The 25299-nt window shown below is 40.4% G+C and overlaps 1 protein-coding gene across 6 annotated transcripts in view; it reads left to right on the forward strand.

Annotated features, from left to right (window-relative positions):
• The window catches only part of GREB1L (GREB1 like retinoic acid receptor coactivator), a 127264-nt gene that overhangs the window by 80285 nt on the left and 21680 nt on the right, over positions 1–25299 (forward strand). For 3 of the 6 annotated variants that reach the window (XM_082752962.1, XM_082752961.1, XM_082752963.1), the window contains 13 exons: positions 372–509; positions 3905–4039; positions 5785–5922; positions 6270–6389; positions 8107–8244; positions 10061–10246; positions 14123–14449; positions 15256–15384; positions 16554–16688; positions 19200–19397; positions 21293–21473; positions 23036–23228; positions 24700–24833. In XM_082752962.1, coding sequence (XP_082609088.1) covers positions 372–509; positions 3905–4039; positions 5785–5922; positions 6270–6389; positions 8107–8244; positions 10061–10246; positions 14123–14449; positions 15256–15384; positions 16554–16688; positions 19200–19397; positions 21293–21473; positions 23036–23228; positions 24700–24833 — 2152 coding nt within the window. The remainder of the gene's footprint in view (positions 1–371; positions 510–3904; positions 4040–5784; positions 5923–6269; positions 6390–8106; positions 8245–10060; positions 10247–14122; positions 14450–15255; positions 15385–16553; positions 16689–19199; positions 19398–21292; positions 21474–23035; positions 23229–24699; positions 24834–25299) is intronic. The other 3 variants (XM_082752964.1, XM_082752965.1, XM_082752966.1) reach the window with 2 other exon arrangements.

Consider the following 25299-nt stretch of genomic DNA (forward strand, 5'->3'; position numbering starts at 1 on the left):
CAGCACAATTTCCCTTCTAAAGGGCAACATATGATGGCTTTTGTAAAGGTTCTGCCACAGAAGTGGCTGAGTGTTTCCTGGGACATGTCCAATGCCTTCAAGCCCCTTGCAAGCTGAGAGCCGAGGGCCCTTGCCATCTTGCAGCATCTGGTCTCTATTTGCCTGGCACTCTCAGCGGCCCCCGGGGAGGTTTGCTTAATTAGAAGACAAAGTTGACTAAACTGCTTGAGCTGTATTTCTGTCGAATGCTGCCATTTGCTGCTGTTTGTTGTACGTGCTGGATGTATGCTTTTACCATTGTGTCGCCTTCCGCCCCTGTGTTGCTGAGCTTTCCGACCGGGGAAGGCAGGCCTTGTTAATCTGTACTGTAGCTGCTTCGTTTGCAGAGTGTAGAAGCAGGCAATCAGCTGCTGCTAGCCTCCCTGCTAAGCCAAATTCTGCGGTGTCACCGTCCACGACCCCAGAGGGCGGATCAGCTAATGGATACAAATCAGGGTTCACTCAGACAGGTAGGAGCTGAAGGTGCTGTAACGATAACCGTTGGGGGTGGTAAGTTACCGCAGATATTGCTGGCTGAGGGATGATGCCGTAAAGAAGTGGGTGGTTATACTTCAAGCCATGTGGGGATCACAGCTGGGAGGATACCTTCCAGAGCTGGCTTTGTGAGAGGTTTAAGACCCAGGTGAGGTGGAAGATGAGCTTAGCTCTCATCAGAACACTCAGTTAAAAAAGCATTAAATGATCTTGTGATTCATTTGTTTGATTCCTTGTTTCCTTTTACTTTATTTATTTTTTGGGGGATCTAAAAAGACTTGGATTACACATTTATAGTGGGATGTTAGTACATAGACCAGGGTATTTGCCTCAAAATGGAAGAAGATCTCCTTTTGGGCTGAGGGGGACAGCTTTTATTTATGCATTTGCTTATTTGTTTGTTTATTTCAATTGTATTTCACACGTGGGTGTGCTTAGTAAAGCGATTTTCCCCTGCACATCCAGTTGTTTTATGTTACATGAACTAGCATGCATCTCATACGTGCTTCCTAGTTCTGAGAAGCTATTAATGACAGACTTAATCTAGGAGAAACAATAAAAATCAAACAGATGTTGGCTGACAAAAAAAGCAGCATCCTTAATTTATTTATCACAAATAGCTGAGGTGCTTCCTCTGAGCTTTTGTTCCCATTGTTTCATTGCAGCTTTACCTATGGTGGTTTATGTTTTTGTGTCTGTGCTGTTCCTTGAGAAATTGAAAATAGAAACATAAAACTTTGGTTGCTGTAACTGGTTGATAATGTGTGTACCACAGCATACGTTTCTCCTGAGGAGTATGAAATGCAGATGAAGAAAACCAGCTTGATAAAACATGCAAAATTAAAACAAATAAAAATAAATTAAAAAGTTATAAAACTGTCGCAAACAACACCTGAACGTATGCATTCTTAAATTGGCATTGCAATCGCTGAGCGGTGTGTTCAGAGGCCCTTTCCCCAGCTGGTCAGCCCCGGCTGTCAGGCTTTTGTTAAAACGCAAGGAGAGTGTCACCCACACACATCTGCATTTCACTGCATGATCCGTTGGCTTCCCGATCCCGGCATGAGACCTGCGCAGATGCATGAGAAGCTATTTATTCGAAATAACAATATTTGCACAGCTTTGTCTTCTATTGTACCTGCCGAGTTAATAGCTACACCTTTTACATGCCGCTTTCTCCTTATCACTCCTTGCAGTGCTCGCTCTGCCTGCCTCTTCTGTGTGTCACTGTTTGTGCTCTTAGGTCACAGTTGTCAAAAGCTTTTCATCTCCTCCTATGGTTATCTTCTAGTGAAGATAATGCCACATTCATACATACGAATTCCCTGTGACCAGAGGAGGGGGAGGGCACCTTTTTTTTTCTGTGGCCTGAATTCTGACGTGCATCACCCATGGTGGTGCAGCTTTTTCTCTCCTAGCTCCTCATAGGTACTCTGAGGTGAACGGTCTCTTGTTTTAAAATCAAAGTACTTACTAGTTAAGTCACTTCCCAAAATTGTTTTCATTTTTTTTTGTCACCTCACACCCACTTTTCCCTTTAACCGTTTCTGTTTTCTGCCTTTGTAAGTGAGCAGTTAAGGCTCCCCATTCTAGGACGACACCTGTAGGCAGGTAGTAACACCGAGCCCCGCACTGAGCTGCTGATTTCATGATGGAGATTGCAGCACAAGAGAATTTTGCAACATCCTGGTTAAAGCTGACAGCACAGCGTGGCCATGACACTGTAGTCAAGCACTGCACCCCTCTTTCAAAACGGCACGGGAAGGCACAGCTCCTTTTACAAAGAGATGTGGTTTTATTGGCAGGGCAACAGTATCAGAAATCCAGGTTTAGGTGGAAATGCGGGAGAGAAAACTTCAGTTTGGATGTTTAAAAGCAACTGAAAACAGGGTTTTTCGATAGAAAGTTAAACAGTTTTAGTAAGAGTCCTGCTGAGGTATCGGTGTGATGTTTAAACATATACCAGCCATATCTCATTTCATAGATACAATTCCAAGAAAACATCAGAATGAGAGAAAAAGAGAGAAAAACAGTGAGACAAATAAACCTGACCCGAAGCTTCTGGATAGTTTGCTTTGAGGAAAGCTTTCTCATTACATGTTTGCTGCATCGTATTTAACGAGAGACTAGTGCTTTCCTCCAAAGCCTCAGAGCTGGTGGTCTGTGTGTTAGCCGTTCAGGATTTGTCCCGTGAACATGGACGAGGTTTTCAGCCGAGGCTTCTGTGTGTGTTCCCCATCCCATATGGCAAAGCAGACGCCCTCCCCATCCTTCACCAAATGGCGTGTCACCCGGGGGTGAATGTATTTGCCCGATCCAGTTGGTTTTCGCCTTCTGTTTTCTTTCCCTGGCTGTTTTACTTGGACATCTGTAGGTGAACTTAGCCTACGTTGCCTACTTCTTGCAGACTCCTTTCTGCACGGATGTTGGGGTAATGTTCTTCCACCTTGGTCATAAGTTTGGGTTTGCCGGTGTATCAGCATCCCAATGCTGAATTTTTCTTTGAAGTAAATGGCAGATGTTAAATACCTTCGTGCTTAACCAGGGGTCTACATGCTGAGAGGTTCTGAATCTTTTACAATTTACATTTTTATACTGGGCAAACATTATTTTTTTTATTGCTGTTCAGTTTATCCATCTGTAATTATTATTTATTTATTTGTTAATGCCTTGGTAAAATGCTCGAAGGAGTTGCTGTTTGTTAATTCATGCAAAGAGTTTGGGCTCAGCTACCTTTCATCCCTTACCCGGGCTTATAAATGGGCATACACTTTTCCTAGTCTTATAGTAGTAGTGCTGTAAGGTGATCTTCAGAGCTTAGATATTTGATTTTTTTTTTTCTCCTGCCCTAAGTCACGCTTGTCTGAGACTGACAGAGGTTCAATAACTTGTGCTTGAAAATCTCACGTGATGGAGATTCCACAGCCTTTTAGGCAATTTATTCCACGTGCTTATTCCCTGTGCTTGCTCGGGGCAAGTCACATAAGCTCTTTGCCTCAGCTTTCTCATCTGTAACACAGGGTAACCACGTTTACTTGCCTATCCCACAGGGGTGTTTTTAGGAGCAATGAGATAACTCTTTCTACAGTTACAATATTTTTCAACTGTTCTGTGAATGCAAAATATTGTGAAAGAGATCTGTCATGGGTCTAGTGCATTACTAGATTCTTCAGAAGTGCCCAGTAAATGTTGGTTACGACTCCTACAAGATATCCTTAAATGATCTCTTAAGTGTAAAATAGTTTGATTGCTTTGTATGCAGATATGTGTAGATAAATGTGTATGCGTGTTTCTGTATATACAATACATATATACTTATGTATACAGTTTTTAATTACTGCTTAGTTGAATATATATATATATTTTTCAGATTCTTCAGTGTTCAGTCCAGCAAAATCGTCTTCTGCTATTAATTTAAGTGGAACTCAAGACCCGTCTCGGAACAAGAACATTGTGAAACCTTTGGCTTTGTCAGTACAGCTTGTAGGAAAGACATTTGCTGCAGGTAGCACTTTGCTTTCCAGGATAACTGAGAGCCGAGGGAATTGTCTGCTTAGCAGCAAAGAAATAAAGGAATCATCTTTTTGGTGGAAAGGGGAAAGGAAAGCATTCACTAGGATTCTTTAAAACCATCATATTCTACAGGTCCTCTGCACAGAAATCTTCCATGTCTATTACTATCCCCAAGCAGAGCCATACCACGGCTTTCAGATCTGACATTCTGATAAAAGTGCATGTCATATACCTCTCGCACTTCCTAAGATACCTAGGAGGGCCAAAACGCCACCTCTTGATATTCCACTAATTCTTGCCCCATTAACTGGGAGTTGTTGTTCTTTTGCAATGAATATAGTTGATTCAGATGCGTTTTGTGGAATACAGTCTTGCTTTAAGGAGGTTTAATATCTGTGCTGTTGTAATTAATCATTTCTGCGTTGTGTGGTTAATAAATGAAAAGCCTCCTCTAGGAGGAAATGCCATATGACATTGGGTAGGTTGGAAATGAGGAGACATTTCAGGCATTGGGACGGGTTGCCCAGGGAGGTGGTGGAGTCACCGTCCCTGGGGGTGTTCAAGGAAAGGTTGAACGTGGTGCCTGGGGACATGGTTTAGTGGGGACATTGGTGGTAGGGGGGTGGTTGGATCAGATGATCTTGGAGGTCTCTTCTAACCTTAATGATTCTGTGATTCTGTATTTGCTGTTTTATACAATGTACATTGCTATATATGCATATTACTTCGTTGGACCTAATGAATGTACCTGTATCAAATAAATCATTAACGTAGTTTTGTGTAAAACAGCAGAAAATGAGGCTTTCAGGTAAATGAAACTGGTGCTTCTCCCTGCTGTATTTGAGTAGGAGAATTTATCACGCACAGAAATTACTTCCCACCATTTCAACTTCCACGTTAGAGTGTACTAAGCACAATACCATTATCTCAGGCTCTCTGCTGCAGCCAACATCAGCAGGCTGCTGCACCATCTCCTGCTGTTGCCCCTGGAAATCTTCTTGGGAGCTAACTCACAGTGGAGCTGGTAGATATGGAAAGGAGCCATAGTCCCTACTGGGATCCATGTCCACTCTAGGCAGTTTATGCCATTTGTGATCCTCTGTTTTCGTAGTTTCATTTCGTGATCTGGATATAGTGGGGCCTGCCAGGGTGTCAGGCCGGCTGGGGCTGGAGGATTGTCTTAGGCAGAGGTAGCAGAATGAAGTATGGTTTGCCTCAGTAACACTCAGAGCGTGTGCACTTCACAGCAGCCTGTCCTCTTTCGCCTGCCCAGTCTCCATTTCTAAGGCTCCAGACGAGAGCCCTGGAGTGACTCAGTGTGCATGGCACGCGGACAACTGGGAGAAAATACAAAGGAGCACCAGAGAGGCTTAGAAATCTTTATAAAACGAATTCATGACGAGCACTTTTTAAAATTTTCAGTGTCTAAAAATGTATCGTAAGCATCCCAGTGATTTTTCTCTGTATGTATTTTTTTTTTATTCTGTTGGATTGGGGATTTTTTCTTCATCCTATTCTCTCTGCCTTCAAACGCGGAGAACTTGTTTCAAGGTTAGGATTTTGCAGCATGTGTCCAAATTATTCTCTGCCAAGTACTCTTCATGCTTTCCCTGGAGTGGGTTTCTTTCAGTTGTGCATCTTGCCCTGTTCTTTTGTGTCTGCATGCTGCTGTATTATTTTGTTTGTTTGTTTTCAAGATTGTCTCAAGCCACACACTCTGTATTTTATTATACTCAGCTCCTCTTTCACTGCGTGCCACTGATGTTGCTAATGGAAACGCTAATGGAGGAAGAAATAATGTATTGAGTTCTGCAGTCGCTCGGCCAATGCCTCACTTGACCTCTCCTATCCCTGGCTGTGCAGCTGGAGACCAAGGTAAAGAAAACCTCTGCTCTGTGTCCCTTTTAAGCTGCACTGGCTGTTGAACCTGAAATTCGTGATCTTGTTTTTCTTCCCATCATAGCTGCTTCTGCAATTCAGTCTTTACAGATCCTTTTGGTGTCTGGCATGACTGCTAATGACAACGCTGTAGTTTTTGACACAGGTAGAAGCATTTCTCACATCGTAGTCTGCCTTCGTGTAAGGCTGGGTGTAAACCTCTGGAACTCTGTAGTGTGAAAGCAGCTCAACACCACGGCGAAACGGAAATGTGGGCTGAAGTCTGGAAGAACAGCACTTAGGATTATTTTTGCTTTTTTGCTTTTTTTTTTTTTTTCTCACAGCATCAATGTCCAGTTCTGGACCACCAAAGAAACGTCACCGGGGATGGTCTCCTGGCTCCCCAGTCCCTCCTCCTGGCTTAGCGGTACCTGTTCCTGCAATTCGGCCCTCAACTAGAACAGGTAAAACTTGAATGATACAGATATTTGTCAAAAAAAAAAAATAAAATAAAATAAAAAAAACCTATTCTCAGCCAGATCAGTAGCCCTGTGCTCCTTCTCTTAAGGGTTGCACAGAAAACATAACAGAGCTTGCTGAAGTAGTTAAGGGCACCGTGGAGAGTTTTTCACGTGACCCAGAAAAGCACACAATTGTTCTTGTTTCTGTAATCTCAGCTGGTACAATGGGAAGGTGAAACTCCTGGGGGAGAGAGAGAAAAAGGAGGATGAAAATTATAAGGATCTACACCTAAGTTCCCCAAAGATAGCTCAGTTCTTCTGCAACTGTGCAGGTGTGTGTATATATGAACGTATTTAATGGGTTTCCATTATCCTTCTACTTGAACATTTAAAGGATTTCCATTAGCCTTCTACTTGAATACATCATCTCTTACCTGGTGTGGCATGCTACAGAAACAGCACACTCAGTTCTGGTGTAGGAAAAATGCCTTTGTGTAATTCTGGCTTAAGAAAGGACACTGATGTTCCCTAGGTCATCTTTGCTTAGAAGGCTAAAGTTTGTGAGACCAAATAGCTCATATGTGTGGAAAAGGGATAGACACATCTAGAAGGGATGTGTGATAGCACTATGTGAAATAGGATTAAATATAAACATGTGTGAATAGTCATCAACGTGCATGTAGGTACCTCTTTATGCATAACTACTAATAAAACTGTTCCCTATTTATGGGCTTTGCAGTTGTGAGATTCAGAATAGTTGGTAAAGGGGAACGTACAATTGCTCACTGATCTCTCTACAGAATAGGAGAATAAACACCCGAGGATAAAAAAAATAATAAATGTTTGTCATCATGCACAATATGTTCTTAACTCTGCTTTGGAGGATTTGCGTCTGGGATGTTTTGGAACTGACTTGCAGAGATATTTATCACGGGAAGAAGGGTTACGTGGTAGTTAGTGTAGGCCTGCCTGCTTGAGCAACTCCAATCAATCACAGCTATTTCCACAGCTAAAATGTATGCATGCATACATTTATTCATGCTGCCTCTGATGTCTTCTGGAGATAGCATTGTTTGAAAAATCTGTTACAAACAACCAAATGAAGCCTGAGAAACTTCTGAAGGAGGCCTCACACCGAAACCTGATAACAGATGACACGTTTTTGCATTTTGTTTCTTTTTACTTGTGAAAGCTGTTTTTGCACTTTCATGCCTAAAGCCTTTTATTTATTTATTTATTTATTTATTTATTTATTTATTTATTTATTTATTTATTATCCTTCCAACAACTGTCTAAGGACATCTCTGAGATTTTGGCTTGTATTTCCTTTCCCAGCTACGTATGTTCTAGGCCAGAAGTCAGAGCAGTCGCTTCCCTTTCCTTGACAGGTATTATTGAGAGGTAGCCGCTGTCTTAGAGGTGGCCTCTTGGCTTAGTACTTGGCTTTGTTTGAAGATGCATATTCAACCTTGTGTTTTCCTCCCTTGTTCCCACCAACAACACAGTGGCCAGAAACAGTTTTATTTTAGGGGTGGGTCTACAGGAGGGTATAGGCTCTTAATTTAAATTCCTTAAAACTATAGCAGGAAATGCAGAGGCCTCTTGAATTTTATTACAGTTTGTGATCTGGAGTTATTTATTTATTTTTTATTTGTTCATACGGCCAAATCACAGTATGAGCCTTTTAGTAATGGAAGCTTCTCTTTTCTTTATTTTATAGAGCCTCTTTTGTCAGTCCCAGTTCCTCAATCCATGTTAACTGGAATTTTACAGCCTCAACCCATCCTGGCAGGGGAGACTGTAATAGTTCCTGAAAACCTGCTGAATAACTCGGGAGTCAGACCAGTGATTCTGATAGGTAAGTCTGACACTGGGGAGTCAAATCCTGCATTTTGAACAAATGCATGCTCCCCTAAGAGAAAGGTTTTTGTTTTATTTTTTTTTTGGTTTCTTTTTGTTGGTTCTGACATTCGGTACAGTATGTAATCAGTTTGTCATGGATAGTTTACTTAGTTGCTCAACACTTAAAATTGGAAGTTTGGAGATTTCTGAGAGGACCTGATTTGCAAACGGGTCATGACGAGGTCAAATTGATGCAAAACCTCTGGCCAAACTGAAATTTTGTACAGATAACATTTTTGTAAAATCCAAGAATAGAAATATTTCCATGTAATGAAAATAGCTTCCCAGTGTAAACAACTTACAAAACAAGAAAATATTTCCTGTAGCATGTATTATCCAGATCTTGAAGCCCAGGGATTCTGCATGAGAACCAGAAAACTGATACATCCTGGCTAATCAGAAGTGAATCGTACTAACTTTTTGTCTTTTATAGTCCATCGTTATTGTAAGTGACTGAGATAACAGATCAGGCTTTTAAAATTCTTTAGCTCTATGAAGCACAGTGTTAACCCTGAGAAAGACATTGGCTTTTACTTCAAAAGTATTTGTGATGTGAATATCCTTTTCAAGCTGAGCAATAAGGGCATAATATATAACAAAGATGGGTTGGCCAGTACTGCCAAAATGTTGAGGAGTGATTTTTTTTTTTTTAACTCTTTAAATCCCTTTTCAGTCCAGCATGATACAGCTGCTTGTATAAAGTAGCTTTAGTGTTAAGAGAAAACGCCTGTCAGTACAGTCCATGGAATAATTCATCATTCATGAAGACACAGAGAAGTTCTCAGAGTCCTCACTTACAGAGATAATCCTAATACAAGCAATTTCAAAAGAACTAAGAGGGCCATCTACGCTAGTGAAACCCTCGAGGCTAGGGTTACACTTCGTTTGGTTTGTTTGGCTTAGTCTTTTTTTTTTTCTGGAAGCGTATTCTGAAGTTCTAGCATGGTGCTTTAATGTTTTCAGAGAGACGCTTCGTTATTAAAGATGAGGGTGTCTGCAGTTATCAGCTTAAGTGCAAATTGAATGCAGCCCTTAGGCTCTTGGAGAGTTGCCAATGAAGTCCTCAGCTAGGCTAAATGTTAGTGTCCCTGAGAAGCAGTGTCCTATTAATAGTACAGAACCAGATGTACCCAAATGGATGGGTTTGGCAAAATCTGCGTGGAAATTTTTTTTTTTTAAAAGGAAAACATTCTCAAGGAAAAGAAGAGTTAGCCTGTTTTCATACGCTTTGCCTTACAGAACAGCATGCTTAGTTGTTGATGTTTATTTAGCCTGTGTATGAAAACAGAACATAAACATGGAAAAAAATGCAATTAATCACGGCGATACTGAGGTAGCTGAATCAATTCTAATGTTACTGATGCTGTTTTCATAATGTTAAGATCAATGTTCTTTTCCTTCCATTGATTTTTGGGTTTTGTACACTCTATTATGGAGAATATGTATCTAAAGGTCAGGTTAAGGCCCAAACAGATATTATTCTCATCTGTATTTGGATAAAAATAATTATTATCCCGATGGTATGCAGTTATCCATAGCTTTTGCACATCTTTGTGATCACTTGTTTTTAAAAAAACAGCAAAGGAGCAGTGGCCTATTTCACTTCCTTTATATGAAATTATAATGTCAGGAGTGGCCAGTGATGCAGGATGTTTTTCAAGGTAACATTTAGGAGAAGTTTGGAAACGTTTATGTTGTGCAAGACTTCATGTAATGGATTATCTTGTCAATTTCTGTGTTTTTCACTTGTTTGTTTGTTTTGTTTATGAAAGGTTATGGCACTTTACCTTATTTCTATGGAAATGTCGGTGATATTGTTGTGAGTCCCTTACTGGTGAATTGCTACAAGATTCCACAGCTGGAAAACAAGGATCTGGATCTCCTGGGTTTGACCAGCAGTCAGCTGCTAAGTGTGGAGAACATGATACTTTTAACTATTCAGTATCTTGTCCAACTAGGTAAGCAGCTTGTCCTAAGCACTTCAGTTTTTATTTCTTACTGTCTTTTTTCTCCCCACCCTTTTTATTTCTGTTTCTGAGCCAATTTTCTGGCTTTTTTTTTTTTTTTTTTTTTGTGCCTGGGAGAGGTAAGTGGCTCCATCTAGTGTGTGTGACTTTGCTCCTTTGAACATCTGACTGAAGAAGCGAACTTAAGAACTGATACTGCTTCTGCTCTCCATATGGGGATTGACCAGGTCACCTCTGTGAAAATGGCTCCTCATTTGCAATGCAGATAACTCATTTGCTTAGGGTATCAAACCATCAGTTATCACAGCTCTTTCTAAGGACTCTCAGTCTGTTTTATTCAGTTTCGTGACAGATGCCAGCAGATGTGTGATGGTCATCATTGTTTTGGTGACAGCACCGTTTACATGAAAACCACATTTGTTTTTCAGACTTAGGCAAGTTATTCAATGAATATCTCATTCTTGCAAATGTATTTGAAACGGATCCTTTGCAAGTTTGAGAGCAAAGCACGTTTTCTTCCTCTCATTACAGGTCCATTTTTCCCTACCTTAGGGTAAAATACAACAATGTTAACAGTAAGGATTTAGAAGTCAAAGAATATTGCAGGACAGCTTTTGGAAGCTTCTCACAGCAGTCTATTTCTTAACTTCAGTATTTGAAAAGATATTGTTTATTATACAGGAGTGTGAAGTAACCTTTGTGAGGATCACGCTGCTTTTCCTCAATTGGATTTCTGTTCGGGCATCTGTAATACATAATGGTTTGAAACATACAGACATTTCAAAAGTACAGCTGGTGATAACACTATAATTTGGGGAGTAAAAGCACTCTGCCTAGGTTTAACCCCTGTGTTCTTCTGCTTTGCTGTTCTCTGCTGATGCAGAAGTGTTATAGACAGGAAGGAGGCTATCTTCTGTGTTGCAATGCCCTCCGTGACCTGTTTGCTTTATTTATCATTCTCTGCTGGGAAATGCCCTTAATAGTCCATTGTATGCCAGGTTGGAACAGACAAAGTGTTTCTTTTATTTATTGGCTTTTTCTCTTTCTCTTTCTCTTTCTCTTTCTCTTTCTCTTTCTTTTCTCTTTCTGTTTTTCTCTTGCTCTTCTCTCAGTGGGCTTAATTTTGTTATTTTGAGTTTTTTATCCTCGGTGTGGAAAGTTTGTAGAGGTTGCATTTTAAAACGAGCTGCCTCACACAGTTCTGGATTGATAGAGGCAGCTTGCAAATTTCCTTCAGGGAATCGTGCAGCAAGCTGGTACAGCATTTCCAATTAAAAATAGATGATTTATTGAATCTCCTGGAGCCAGTGAAGCACATTCCATAAGCAAATCCAGCCTTAAGGCGCTGTTCAGTCTGTCTTCGCTGCAAGCTAGAGCAGGCCTTGTTCAAAGCTTCTGGAGCTTAGCTGAGCTATGTCTAGGAAGCACTGTGCCTTCAGCATAAAGAAGTTCCCATATTATAGCAGGTGTTGAGTTTGGCTTTGGGTACTAGCTGTTGAAAGCTGAGCAGTTTTCCTCTTGGACATATGTGGAGTGCGAGATGAAATGAGGGGGCAAAGTAAATACGTTTTGAAGAACACGGGGATCAAAGCATGGCACAGGTTTTCATCTTGCTCCAAACTTCAAACTGTTTGAATCCTGACAGTTGTAGCCTTTATCCCATATTGTATAATCAAAGCAGGTTAAAGATGGAGGGCAGTCATGTTCCAAAGCTTTTTGACGAGGAGAAAAGACAAATTGCACACATAAATTAGCAGTTTATTCATGTGAGCCTCTTTCTTGAGTAAGTAGGGCTAAAAGCTATTATTACTTCCAGAATATATTCCAAAAGCATAAGATAAGGGCAAAGATCAAAAAAGCAGACAGAAGAATGACACAGCCTGAGCCTTGCCTAATTTTTTCAGATCTCACTACTTGTGCAAAATATTTTTGTATGCGTTTATGTTTTCTGAGCAATCTCACAGTGACGTTACAAATCAAAGCAAACAAAATAAGTATGTCTTTGATACTTCCATTTTAAACCTACTATGAAGGCTATTCCCAGCTCAAGCTGTGACTGTGAGCCATAGTGTTGCTGTAAATTCCGTTGACTGATAAAGGAATAACTAAAAAACTATCAAGGAATATTTGATTTCAGTGCTTTTTACAGCCTAGTGCCTTTGCTTACTTGGATTTCACGTTTGTTAACTTTGACAGCATTCATTATTTTTGTACCTCAAGTTCTTGTATTTGCCATACATGATTTTATATGGTATTATTCCTTGGTAGTTTCATTTTCTGAAGTGAAGACGATCCCTTTGTGTACTCTTTTCTGCAGAGAAGCTATCAGATCCTCTCTTTTAACTTTGACAGATACCTGTTCTGTATTTATGAAACTGTTTGTCACCAAATATTGCTCATTTTGTCTTTCATCCCAGACGATCTCACTTCCTTTGTTTTTCTGGATAATTGCTGTGGGGAAAGACTGCCACGAGTCAACTGTGGTATTAAGCACGGTGCCAATTTCAGCATATTCCCTTATCAGTGCCCTTCTGATAACTAACTTTATTTTGAAAAGTTTTTCTCTTACAAATCATCACCTTAGAAAGGAAGAGAAAATATATTTCCCAAAAAGATCATTAGAAATACAGAGCTATACCCATAACTCTCACCAATGCCTTGTAGGCCATCGTGTCCATGCATTAAATAATCAGAACTTCGCAGCAAAAATGTGAACAGCCTTGCCTTTAGAAATCTATAGCTGTCCTGCCATCCTACGGTAATTGGGTGACGACTCTCTCCATATTTACTTCTCAAAAAGGCAAAATGACAACCCGCAGCAATTTTGCGTATTGCATACTTGGTTTATTTACCCGTTCCCTGCCCTGCTTCTCACACAATTTTTCTGCTTCCTTTTTTCACTGCTCACTTTGTTTCTTTTCTTTGGCCCTGAAAGACAACATGCAAACAAACAAACAAACAAAAAAACCAACAGCATTTCACATATCACTGGTATTTAACTCCCTTTTTTTTTGTCATAGAAAAGCAAACTGCTGAAGTGTGAAGCTCTCTGCTTTGGCACTGCCATGGGATCTTGGCAATTTAAACTATGGTTACTTTTTGCTCTGCATTCATGAATATTCTTCATAGGTTCCTGAGTGTCTTTGACCATGAGATAAATCTTATTGAACAAAATCTTAGTTAAAGCTGAGCTGGGGGACTGATACTAAGATAGGATAGCTTCTATTTTGATTTTCCGGTTGAGGTTCACAACACAGTTTACAAACTCTGAGGGCTGCAGATTTAAAGTTGTGTGTACCTATGCTTCTTAAAATTAGAAGTTTGAAAATTTGCTAAACTAAACCGTAAGAGAAGAGGTTAAACCTGTTTGCTTGTATCTGCACTTAGTTTATGTGTATGCATGATGAGAAAAAGCAAAATGAAGACCAGTTGACAGGTTTTGTTCATATTGCATGGCTGTGATCAGACTGCAGGGGTGAGTGTTTGTGTTTTCTGCTGTAAAGACGTGTGGAGGTTATGGGATTAATCCTTCTGTTCCAGGCAAAAGGCACGTATTTCCTCAACTTTATTGTTCATCCCACCAGTTTCTGAGGGTAGAAAAGCTAGGAATACAATGGAATACCTTATTGTCAAAAAGAAAATAGGAGGATGGTGAGAGAGAAAGCATGGTACAGAGAGAGAGGGAGGCTTCTAATATGATAAAGGAAGAATATGCTGTGTGGGTAGATATCCACGGAGCAGGGAGTGGGTTTTTACGTGTAAAAAATACAGTGAAAGAGCTTGTCATATCAAGACAGACAAGAGATTAATCCTGGTTCAATAACATTTTGATATGAGATACTGTTCTCCTCTTTGTTTTTCACGTAGGTCCTGACCAGATACCCCTGAGGGAAGAATTTGAGCAGATAATGTTGAAAGCTATGCAGGAGTTCACTCTGAGAGAGCGATCCTTGCAGATAAGTGCACAGTGCATCTCTGTGTCGCCAGGTCAGCTCCCTTGGCTTGCTAGGTTAATTGCTAGTGTGTCCCGGGACCTCGTGCACGTGGTCGTTACCCAGAACTCGCTGGCAGAGGGCATCTCGGAGACCTTGAGGTCTCTGAATGAAATGAAACATCATCAGAAGCTCCCGGATTACGTAGTTGCCATTTGCGCATCAAAGATACGAGGAAATGAGTTCTGCGTAGTAGTCCTGGGTAAGTGCATTTGCAGGACACTGTGAATCTTAATGGAAATTTGCAGAATGCAGTTTCTCAAGACGTTGTTGCAGCTTTGAAATTTCCAGCTTTTACATCCTTTTTTTAATTTTTACTCTCCTTCATATTTTTGCTCTGCAATGTTCACTACTCCTCCATCGAGACTTGGAGTACTGATGTCCACAAGGACCTAAAAAACCAACTGTACGGTAGTCTTTATGGCTTCTTGAGAGAATTGAGAGAATGGCTTCTTAGAAAATACCTTCTTAGAAAATATCTTGGCTTGGCTTCGTAGAAAATATCTTGGAGTGACCCAGTGGCAAATGAATCTGTCTGTCCTCTGTTTCATGTAACAGCTGTGCCATCTTACATGATGGGTACTGGATAGACCACAGTCTTCTGCAGATCACTGTAAAACAGAATATGCTTTTTATCCTTTTTACCATGTTGATTTTCAGATTCTTTATATAAATTAGTAATGTTCGTTCTTCTTCTATACTTGGGATAATTACTTTTTCATATTTAACCAAAATCCTCCACTCCGTCTAAGGTACAGACATTTATTTTGCATATCATTCGTCACTCAAGTGTGCAAACCTATGGACAATGGCTGGCAAACAATGTGCTAGACAGATTTCTCCTGTCTCTAGCAAAATAGGTGTGAGATTCTCTCCCAGGGTGTTGGGTAAAGGCAGTGGAGATCCATAACTGAACATCGGCATGCCCATTACCTCTAGGATGAAAACGTTGCGTTCACAGTGCGCTGTGTTAAAGACTGATCTTGCTTTTTTTCCCCTCCTCTCCAGGTCAATATCAATCTAGAGCACTTGCAGAAAGCATGCTTACCACCAGTGAATTTTTGAAAGAGATTAGTTATGAGCTCATCACGGGGAAAGTTAGTTTCCTGGCATCACATTTCAAAAACACATCTTTAGGTAAGTGATCCTAACAAACAGAAGTTCCAGCAAAGACAGGGATTGTGTCATTTTTTGGGGGGGTTGGTGTTCCCTTCTGTTCAGCAGTTAAATCACACATGAATACAGTTTTCCCTTTTTCACTGTGAAGTATCTTTTCTTTCCCTTCATGAAGTGAGTGTAAAGGAGTACTCAGCCTTCACCTGTGCAGTGGGAATTATTCCTCTTGTGACAAAACATTTTTAGCACTGTTTGGACTGCTGAATTTGACAGGAGGGCATCATTCTTTGTTTGCACTTTTAGCACAGGTGTTGGAAGCTGTTTTCTAGTGTGTTTCTTTGTAACATCTGACATCATGAGATGTCACCATTAGCTGTAAAGGCACAGGACTGAAATTATCCTCTCCTCTCCTCTCCTCTCCTCTCCTCTCCTCTCCTCTCCTCTCCTCTCCTCTCCTCTCCTCTCCTCTCCTCTCCTCTCCTCTCCTCTCCTCTCCTCTCCTCTCCTCTCCTCTCCTCTCCTCTCCTCTCCTCTCCTCTCCTCTCCTCTCCTCTCCTCTCCTCTCCTCTCCTCTCCTCTCCTCTCCTCTCCTCTCCTCTCCTCTCCTCTCCTCTCCTCTCCTCTCCTCTCCTCTCCTCTCCTCTCCTCTCCTCTCCTCTCCTCTCCTCTCCTCTCCTCTCCTCTCCTCTCCTCTCCTCTCCTCTCCTCTCCTCTCCTCTCCTCTCCTCTCCTCTCCTCTCCTCTCCTCTCCTCTCCTCTCCTCTCCTCTCCTCTCCTCTCCTCTCCTCTCCTCTCCTCTCCTCTCCTCTCCTCTCCTCTCCTCTCCTCTCCTCTCCTCTCCTCTCCTCTCCTCTCCTCTCCTCTCCTCTCCTCTCCTCTCCTCTCCTCTCCTCTCCTCTCCTCTCCTCTCCTCTCCTCTCCTCTCCTCTCCTCTCCTCTCCTCTCCTCTCCTCTCCTCTCCTCTCCTCTCCTCTCCTCTCCTCTCCTCTCCTCTCCTCTCCTCTCCTCTCCTTTTTTTTTTTTGTGTTTATTCAATTGGCAAATTTCCCAGCCCTCTCTTCTCTTTATTTCCAGTCCGCTGCCCCTTCACAGATTTGCCATCAGCCATGTGAGAACATCTGTATGTCATGTTATACATCATTTATCTTAAAGTGCTTCCAAATAATTTGGCCTTGTTAATTCTTAACTAGGTGATGATTTGGACAAGCTGTTAGAGAAAATGCTACAGCAGCGAGGGGAAAGCGTCATTATTCCTTTTAATGGAGATGTTAGTGAGTGTGTATCATCACAGGAGGCGATTGCCATGGTTTCTACACAAGAACCAGGTAATTTTTTTTTAACATGCAAGATGTGAAGTAAGTGACTGGTTTGTTAAATGTCAAAATGCATGTGCCTCAGAAGAGTCTGAAGAGTCTGTAGTCAGTGTGCCAACCTTCAAATATTAATATTGCCATCTGGATGTAGAAATACATCAGTCTCCTGGATGGAAAAACTCAGTAGCAGCTTCAGCAACTTTTATTCCCCCTAGCTTTTATAATTCCAAAGTTAAAATATGTGATCTGTTCTGCACAAAGCAGAGTAGAGAAGATGTCAGTGTGGCCTCATCTCACCCTTGTACAACTAGAAAAGGTATGTAATTTTATGTTCATGGCAAAGAGAACTGTGTTCTCCTTGCTGTTCTCCCCAGGTGCCCTCCTGAGTTTTAACTTTTGATATTCCTCACTTTCCACATGTCAAGTTGTAATAATATGTACTATGCAGTTGTGCCCTGGGGCTTACTTCTTCCCAGTTTTTGAGGAGAGTGTTTTAGGATCTCGGAGCAAGTGTGCTAGGCAAGCATAATCTATAATTTTCGTACTTGATATATGTATTATTCAGCATACTGTGATGGGGATACTTAGGTGCAGTGGATGAGCTAGGAGTGTCTACCTAAAAATGCTAATTATCATTTTTCCCATTTTGGAATTGTTTCATTATTCGGAGTTTTAACCACGCTTTCCTTTTCGTATGACAGTAATGGTAAAAGAAGATACATTGAGCTGCTGTGAACACTGAGATTCTTTTAGGTCTAGTATTAAAGCAAATTCAGTCTCCAATAAAGCTTTGTTTTCCCTGTGAAAGAAAGGTATGCTTCTGACTCACATTAGTTAGTTCAAATTAATCGTCTCAGGGTTAAATCTGAACAAAACCATGATGGTTTATAGTCTGCAAATGGATCAGAAGATCCAATTAGGGTGGTTGCCAGAAGGACAAGCCTTGAGCTTCCACACAGGATTAATTTGAAATTATAACCATCTTTTGATTTTGTTTTAAATTATTATTATTGTTTTATTTTTGTTCTTACCGTGTAATGATGTGCAGTGGTGATTTTTTAATCCTTCATGTTTTTTTCAAAACTATTATTTTGGGCTAGTTTTGTCTTTAAAATATGGCTATACAATGACTTAAGCTACAGGGAATCTGCCTGAATTAAAAAAAAAAAAAAAAGGGGGGGAGGTAAGCCTTCTGGGCAAAAAGTGGGACCTTTCTCCCAAAGTAGGTCCACAGGAATGAACAATGAAGCAGGTCTGAGCAGGAGATAAGTGCACACATGAACACGTGTACGTCTTTGTAAAACTAATGTAGAATCATTAAGGTTGGAAAAGACCTCCAGGATCATCTAGTCCAACCATCCCCAAATAACCTCAGGTTTTCATGTAAATTATAACACTTTTTAAAGTGGTTTGTTACTTGAAAAAACAACTGTTGTTCTAGTGTATTAAATTTGTATTAGGTCTGGATTTTTATTTTAGTTTTTATTTTATTTTATTTTATTTTATTTTATTTTATTTTATTTTATTTTATTTTTTAATGATAAACACTGCTCATCAGGATTTAACCCAGTAGAAAAACTGATGGAAAGAAAAACTGTAATGGGATTATGGTAAATCCTATTTTACTGTTGGTAACCTGCAAGCTGAAAACGGTCAGGGGCTAGTTAAACATGGATTGTCAGGCATAGAAATTGCCTACTGGAAATACTGAAAACAGGAACATGCTTTTTCTTGCAGGAAACAGGAATGTTCTGCTACGTGCCTATAAAAAGTCCAGTCCCCCAGTTCTCTGCAAGTAGTATATTGACACTTATTAAGCTCAGTTAAATCTGAGACTCAGATTTTGTTAAAAATCAAGAAACCTCCAAACAAATAAATGCTCTCCTCCCAAAAAATAATTGAGATTTATTTCATAAGTGTATTGCTTATCTTCCCTTTGTAGTATATGTAAGGATAAGACAGATAGACCCATGGCTATCTCAATGCTTACATAGAATGGGGCTCAAGAAATCCGAGATGTACAAATGAATTTGTACATCAAGACCTGATGTACAAATGAACTCCTAGCTTCCTGCTGCCCTGCTAGAATCTCCTTGGCAGGATTATCAAGGCAGGCTCAGTTTCCTCAGGTTCATAGGTGTGGTGGCTCTCCTCCCGTGATGCCCTGAGCACCATAGCCTCAGCTGGTTCTCCTGGCAGGAGTGGGAGAGGGAAGCTCCTGAAATATGCTTAAAAGTATGCTTAAAAATGCTCAGAAACACTTAAAGCGCTTAAAAATGGGCAGTTCTGTCCCTGAGGTCATCTGACAGATAATCACACTTTGATTAAAAAGAGGAAGTTGACATTTGAGGTATGTACCCAGCTTTCCAGAGTGGTAGGATTTATTCTGGTGAGTGATTCTTTTGCTTTTTTTTTCTCATAGTAGAGGGTAGGCGATTTGGAGGGTCGTGTATGTTGGGGGGTGGGGAAGTAAACATGCTTCTTGTTGTGTTTTGTTTTCTTTTTCAAACACGCACACTCTAGATTTGGATGTTGATACCTTCCAAATTTACCAGCCACAGCTTACGGTTGCCAGAAAGCTCTTGTCCCAGGTTTGTGCTATAGCAGACAGTGGCAATCAGAGCCTGGACCTGGGCCACTTCAGCAAAGTAGACTTCATCGTTATCGTTCCCCGCTCAGAAGTCCTGGTGCAGCAGACCCTGCAACGGATCCGACAATCAGGTAAAAGGAAGGGGAGGAAAAAGAGACTGCTAAATCACACCCAAGTATGTGCTTGCCGTTAAATCATCTCTGACATAAGCGCTCCTCTTTGTATTTTGCATGTCTTTTATTGGCTCCAATAGTTGGTATTGATAAATTCATAACATCTTCCTTTCGTAAATTGGGCCCAAGCTGTACAGCAGAAGTGGCAAAAGGAATTGCCATATTCATACAGATCTGAGGAATACTTGACCTGAAGAAGTATCCAGCTGTCAAGAGAGAGAGGGAGGATGAGTGAATACAGTTGTTCAGATCTTTTATCCCCTGTGATTGCTAGTGCCTTTTGTTCTAGGTAGACATTTGTGTATTTGCTCTCGTGTATTAGCACAAGCATAAGTGCAGGTACATTTACGTAGGTAAATGAGTAATACACTCACACTAGCAGACAGTAATTGCCATACTGGTTGAGATAGTGAGTTTTTTTGTTGGGTTCTGCATCTCACCACAGCTGGTACCAAATACATCAAGAAGAACAAGAAAGCTTTAGTGTCCAGGTGAAGGAATATGTCCCCTTTGAGAACAACCCTTTTTATCCACTCTGTTAGTGATTGACATGTCCAGAAAAGCATTAGAGCTTCTCTTCAGAAAAAAAATCCTGTCTAATGGAACTGTGGACTGTCTGTATACATGTTTGGTCATTTTTGGCTCTTGATCTCTGATACTGTAAAGTGATTAAGTCCTTATGATAGCTATATATTTAGGATATTTTTCTGTTTGTTTCACCAGCAGGACTTCTATTCTGTCTTCATCTGTATCTAATAATTCCTTGTAGTTGCACTTGAAAGTTATGGGTATGAGCTTCCAGTGTAATGTTTCTATGAGTGGCTTTAGGTAGCTGTTGGCTTTTTTCCCTCTTGTTTTCAACTCTGAACTAAAACATCCCACGGTTTCTGATTGTGCTGATATCTTGATGTAGCTCAATGTTACGGTCCATCTCTGCAGGTATTTTTTCTCAGCTTGGTGCTATTTTATTAGTAAAAGGAAAAGAATGAATTAGATTACTTGAAATAGGGTTTTCTTTTCCTCCCTAATGCAACCTTGTTTGCTGTGTTTTGGTTTTTTTTTGTTCCATTCCTTGTTTCTTCACACATTTTATTTACTTTATCACGTGTGTGTCTTAATAATGCTGCACATTACACCAGAGGTTGTCTGATACTAGTGTTTCACATTCATTTTATTATATTAAATGAGTGGTTTCTACTTTACGTTTTACACAATTGTAAAAATGATTAAGAGCCTGGCAAATAGATAGTTGACCCACATGTCACTGTGGTTTATTGCTCCTTCTTTAACTCAGAAGGTGTTCAGTGCTACACACATCTTGCCTATTTTATGAATATGATGGCAGTTTGTTGCTACAAAGACTGCTAGAGAGTAGTTGTGTTTTACTGACATCTAGATGCTAATATTGAGGCAGAGGCAAGGCATGAAAAAATGATACTAGAGTTAGTTTTACATAAATTTAAGATTTTTGCAAAGGAAAGGCCCGAGTAACTACTTCTGACTGTGGCAAGGTTAAAATATTACCTAATAATAATGGGACGTTTGGCCTAGTATCATGGAGCACAGCCAACTGAGTGCTGCTCTGGAAGTTTTTGTGGATTTTTTTTTTCCTTTTTGGTAATGTGAGAAGTCTTTGGAAGGTCTTCAGGCACTTTTTGTAGGAAAGCCAGAAGCGAAGAAGCAGATGTCCATCTCCATTGTGAGAGAAGATGCATTGTGATAATCCTCTTCCCGAGGCGTATCAGTGATTTGGCTACGTTGTGATACTGGCAGACCATACCTACAGATGACAATTAATTATTGGATGTACTCAGAGGAAAAGATTTTTTTTTTTGCATTCTCCTTTTTGGTAGGTGTCCTTGTGGACTTGGGCCTGGAAGACAATGGAACAGCGTATCAGCGAGCTGAGAAGTACGTGGTTCGGCTAGACAACGAGATTCAAACAAAATTTGAGGTTTTCATGAAACGAGTGAAGCAGAACCCATATACGCTGTTTGTGCTGGTTCATGACAATGCCCATGTAGATTTAACAAGGTAGGTGCTTCGATGGACCAAAGGAAAACAATCCTCTCCCAGTATCTTTCTGTTAGCTTTTCCAAAAGACTTACCACTTAGAGGTTCCTCTAGGCCTAAGGCATCTTGTTCCTCAAAATCAGAAATGGTCTTCTGTACTTGAGCCTGATAAATAATTAACTAATTAGTTAGCTAATTCTGATTCAGCTGAAGTTGGATGAGACTAGCTTCAGATCGTTGTGTCCCTAATAAAACTGTTCACAGGGGTAAGAGCTATGGTACTGAAGTGCAGGAAAAAGGGCTGAAATTTGCACCTTTCTTTCCTCCTTTGCCTTTTTCCTATTTCCCTGTTGTTTTTTTTCTGTATGCAAACCTGAAGCTGTCTCACATTCTCAAACTAGCCATGTTTTAATTCATGCTTTTATCCTTGATGACAGCGTTGCTTTTATTATGAGAAGACTTATATATATCTAATACTTTTTACTAGCTCCTGTAAGAAAAGGATTTAAAAAACTGTTGAAGTTGGTCAGTGTCAGATCTGCACAGAACAGCACATACACATGTGCAAAAACACTTCTTCACGCTGAATCACAACTTTACTATTGACAAAAAGAAAGAAGTAAATAAATAGTTCTGGTCTTGTTTTCTGAATAAACTGAGGAGAAAAAATTTAATGTGATTTAGACATGGTGCATTAGGTTGTGGGACTCATTTGGATAGCAGAGATAATAAAATACTTTCCTTGCAGGATAGCTAAAAATAGATAAAAGCAACATTCTTCCTATTTTGTCCTCCCCATTGAATTTTTGTTACACTGAATTTGGAATTCTTGTTTATCACAGAATCACAGGATGGTTTGGGTTGGAAGGGACCTTAAAGATCCCCCAGTTCCAGCCCCCTGCCGTGGGCAGGGACACCTCCCACCAGACCAGGCTGCCCAAAGCCCCATCCAGCCTGGCCTTGAGCACCTCCAGGGATGGGGCAGCCACAGCTCCTCTGGGCAGCCTGTGCCAGTGCCTCAGCACCCTCTGGGTGAAGAATTTCTTCCTAATGTTTAATCTAACACTACCCTTTTTTAGTTTAAAACCATTACCCCTTGTCCTGTCACTACACTAAACTATCCTGGAGGCCAAGGTGATTCCAGGAGCTGGAAATCATGACAGCAGGTTCCCAGTCTCTTAGAGAAATGTATCTGCGTGAAGAATCCAGTGGATTTTATAAACCTGTTACTATATCGTAACCCCACAACTCATGCAACAGTGTTCCTCAGTAAGAAGGACATCAGCTTTGGCTTAGTTTTGGTTTCCTCTGTCTGATGATCTTTTAAATTGGCACACTAATTAAACTTCTTACTTTCAGCAGATTTTGGTCCTTTATTTAGTGCTTTTTTTTCCCCCCCCTGTTGCCTGACTCTGCCCACAGAGAACACTCAAATGGTTTTGACATCTTTCACCCTTTCAAAGAGTTTTTTGAGCTGTGATTCTCAGTGCCATGGTCATTTGGAGATTTTTCTGGAGGAGGAGAGTAACCCATTGAATCTCGGGATGTCAGTAAGGCAATTCTTTGCATTCTTATTTCTGCAGTGCCATTTCAAGTTCCCTGTCACATGGTGAGCCTAGTCATGGTCTGGCTGATAGAGTTATTAATTGCAGGGAGGTCCTTGAAGCATTCAACCTCCTTGTTCTTCAGGTCAGCTCTTTTCCTTACGCCTTGCAAACGCAGCAGTCCAGGATCAGCTCTAGCAATGAGGTACATTGGATACAATTTGATACCGTGGTAAGTGTTTAATTTATAATTTTAGTTGTGAATCTTAATGTTGACTCTTCACCTAACAGAACCTAGCAGATATATACATTCAAACGAAGTGTTAGAAGGGACTTCTTTCTCTGCTGGAGTTTGTTTAGTCAGGCTCTAGCTACACAGTCCTGGGATGATGACAGTAGAGGTAGTGTTGACATTTAGGCCCAGGAATTTCATGTTTTCCTCTATCCAGTCACATAAGATGGATAAGAAGACAAAAATGACTATTTATGCTCTGGTCAGACAAAGACAAAGCTATGTAGACATGCTGGAAACCTCTGGAGCTGGCTTTACATTTTCAAGCAGTCTAACTTTTGACTGCAAGTGCTATGTCATCTAGCCTGTCAAGTCTATTCACAACTTTTCAAATGTTAATAAAAATGGTGTGCTAGGTTAACAAGTCACGGTGTAGCAAGTGCCAGACAGGAGGCGAGAAGTCACTTTGACATCCCGTACCATTACCTTTACTCACCATTCCAGCCAGCTGTTTCTGAGGATGTTTTGTCTACTCTTGCTAAAAAATACCCTTTTTTCCTTTTCTTCGTTTGACTTTAATGTGCTGAGTGGGCCATTGGTTTCTATATTTTAAAATGTTAGTTGGAAAGAAGTTAAAGTTAAAATTAAAAAGCCATTTCCATAAACTCCCAGTATGTTAACAGTCAAACGAAATAGTGGAAATGAAGGAGTGAATGAATACTCAAAGTTTGCTTTTTGGTTGATTGTTAATAGAAGCCATTGTGGTGATGTTCTGTAAAATGGTCTAGACATTTTTTTTTTCCCCAAAGTAAAAAATAAATAACTTCAGTCTTCTGATTAAACAGATAACTCACAAAAAAGGGTGAGTTTGTATGTGATTAATTACCTTCCTAGTGATCACTGGTGATGTAAATGCACTGGAGGCCATGCTGTGCTGCCAGCAGGCACCTCATGAAATTTCAGGCAGTAAATACTCTGCCTTTCTGATTGCTGTCAGCAGATTTATGTTCCAGCAAAGAAATGATCAATTTCTGTTTGTCATTAGAGATGTGTAGGATCTGATGATCAAGAAGAGTTTTGGAAATGAATAATGCTTCTGTTTTCAGGTTCTGCTTTAAATAGAAATGAGATAACAGTTGTCAGTAGATATAAAGCCAGAGATAGGGAGCCAGAAAAGAAGTATCAGGATTCTGAAACCCTCCTGCAATCAAAGGTAGAAGATATATTGAAAAATTTGAAAGGACCTACACCTGTCTTTCCCTAAGTGTAGACAAATAGTAAGTTGTAATAAACAATTTGCATTTTATTATATTCCTTGAAACAAACCAATAACATCATTGAGGAATAAGAAATGAAAGAAAGGATACTTAGCTTTGGAAAATACTTTTTGCTATTTTTTTTTTTTAATGACAAAAGAAATGAAAATTGTTTCCAGCTTTTCTTATGTTTTTGCTAACTCTGTATGGAACAGGATGACGCTGCAAGTGAAGACAAGCTGTACTTTGGCTTGAATGAATATAGCAAATCCCTCCAATGGGGAGTCACAAGTCCACTTCTGAGATGTGATGAAACCTTTGAAAAAATGGTCAACACGCTTTTAGAAAGGTAAATAGGATTCTGCTTAATTGGGATCTTAAGGGTACAGATATATTGATGAGCCCCATATAAGGCAGATGAAGACATGATGACATTTGATGTTGATCTGGGAATCCGTGAAGCATGTGCAATTTTTATTTTCATAACAAATTTTGTACTGTTGAAGAAGCAGGGGATGTACTTCATTTGTTCATGGAAAGATGAGGCCCATGCAGTGGCAGTCCGAGCTAGGCAGGTAGCAGAAGTTTCATACCTCACTGCTTCTGCTGTCTCTCTGCTGAGACTGCCAGGAAATTTGTCGTTGGTGGCCCAGGAGAGCAATGTCATTCCAAAAACTGCAATTTTATTATTTCATGAGCTGGCTTTTGGTTCGTGCAGCTGAGAGCTTGAAAGTGGCTTGTAAGTACCTTGTAGCTGCCTGAACAAGCTCATTTCATAGCACATCCCCAGGACAGAATTAAATGCTCACATTACA

This window comes from Aythya marila (assembly GCF_965140915.1).
Source record: "Aythya marila genome assembly, chromosome: 2".
NCBI lineage: Eukaryota > Metazoa > Chordata > Aves > Anseriformes > Anatidae > Aythya > Aythya marila.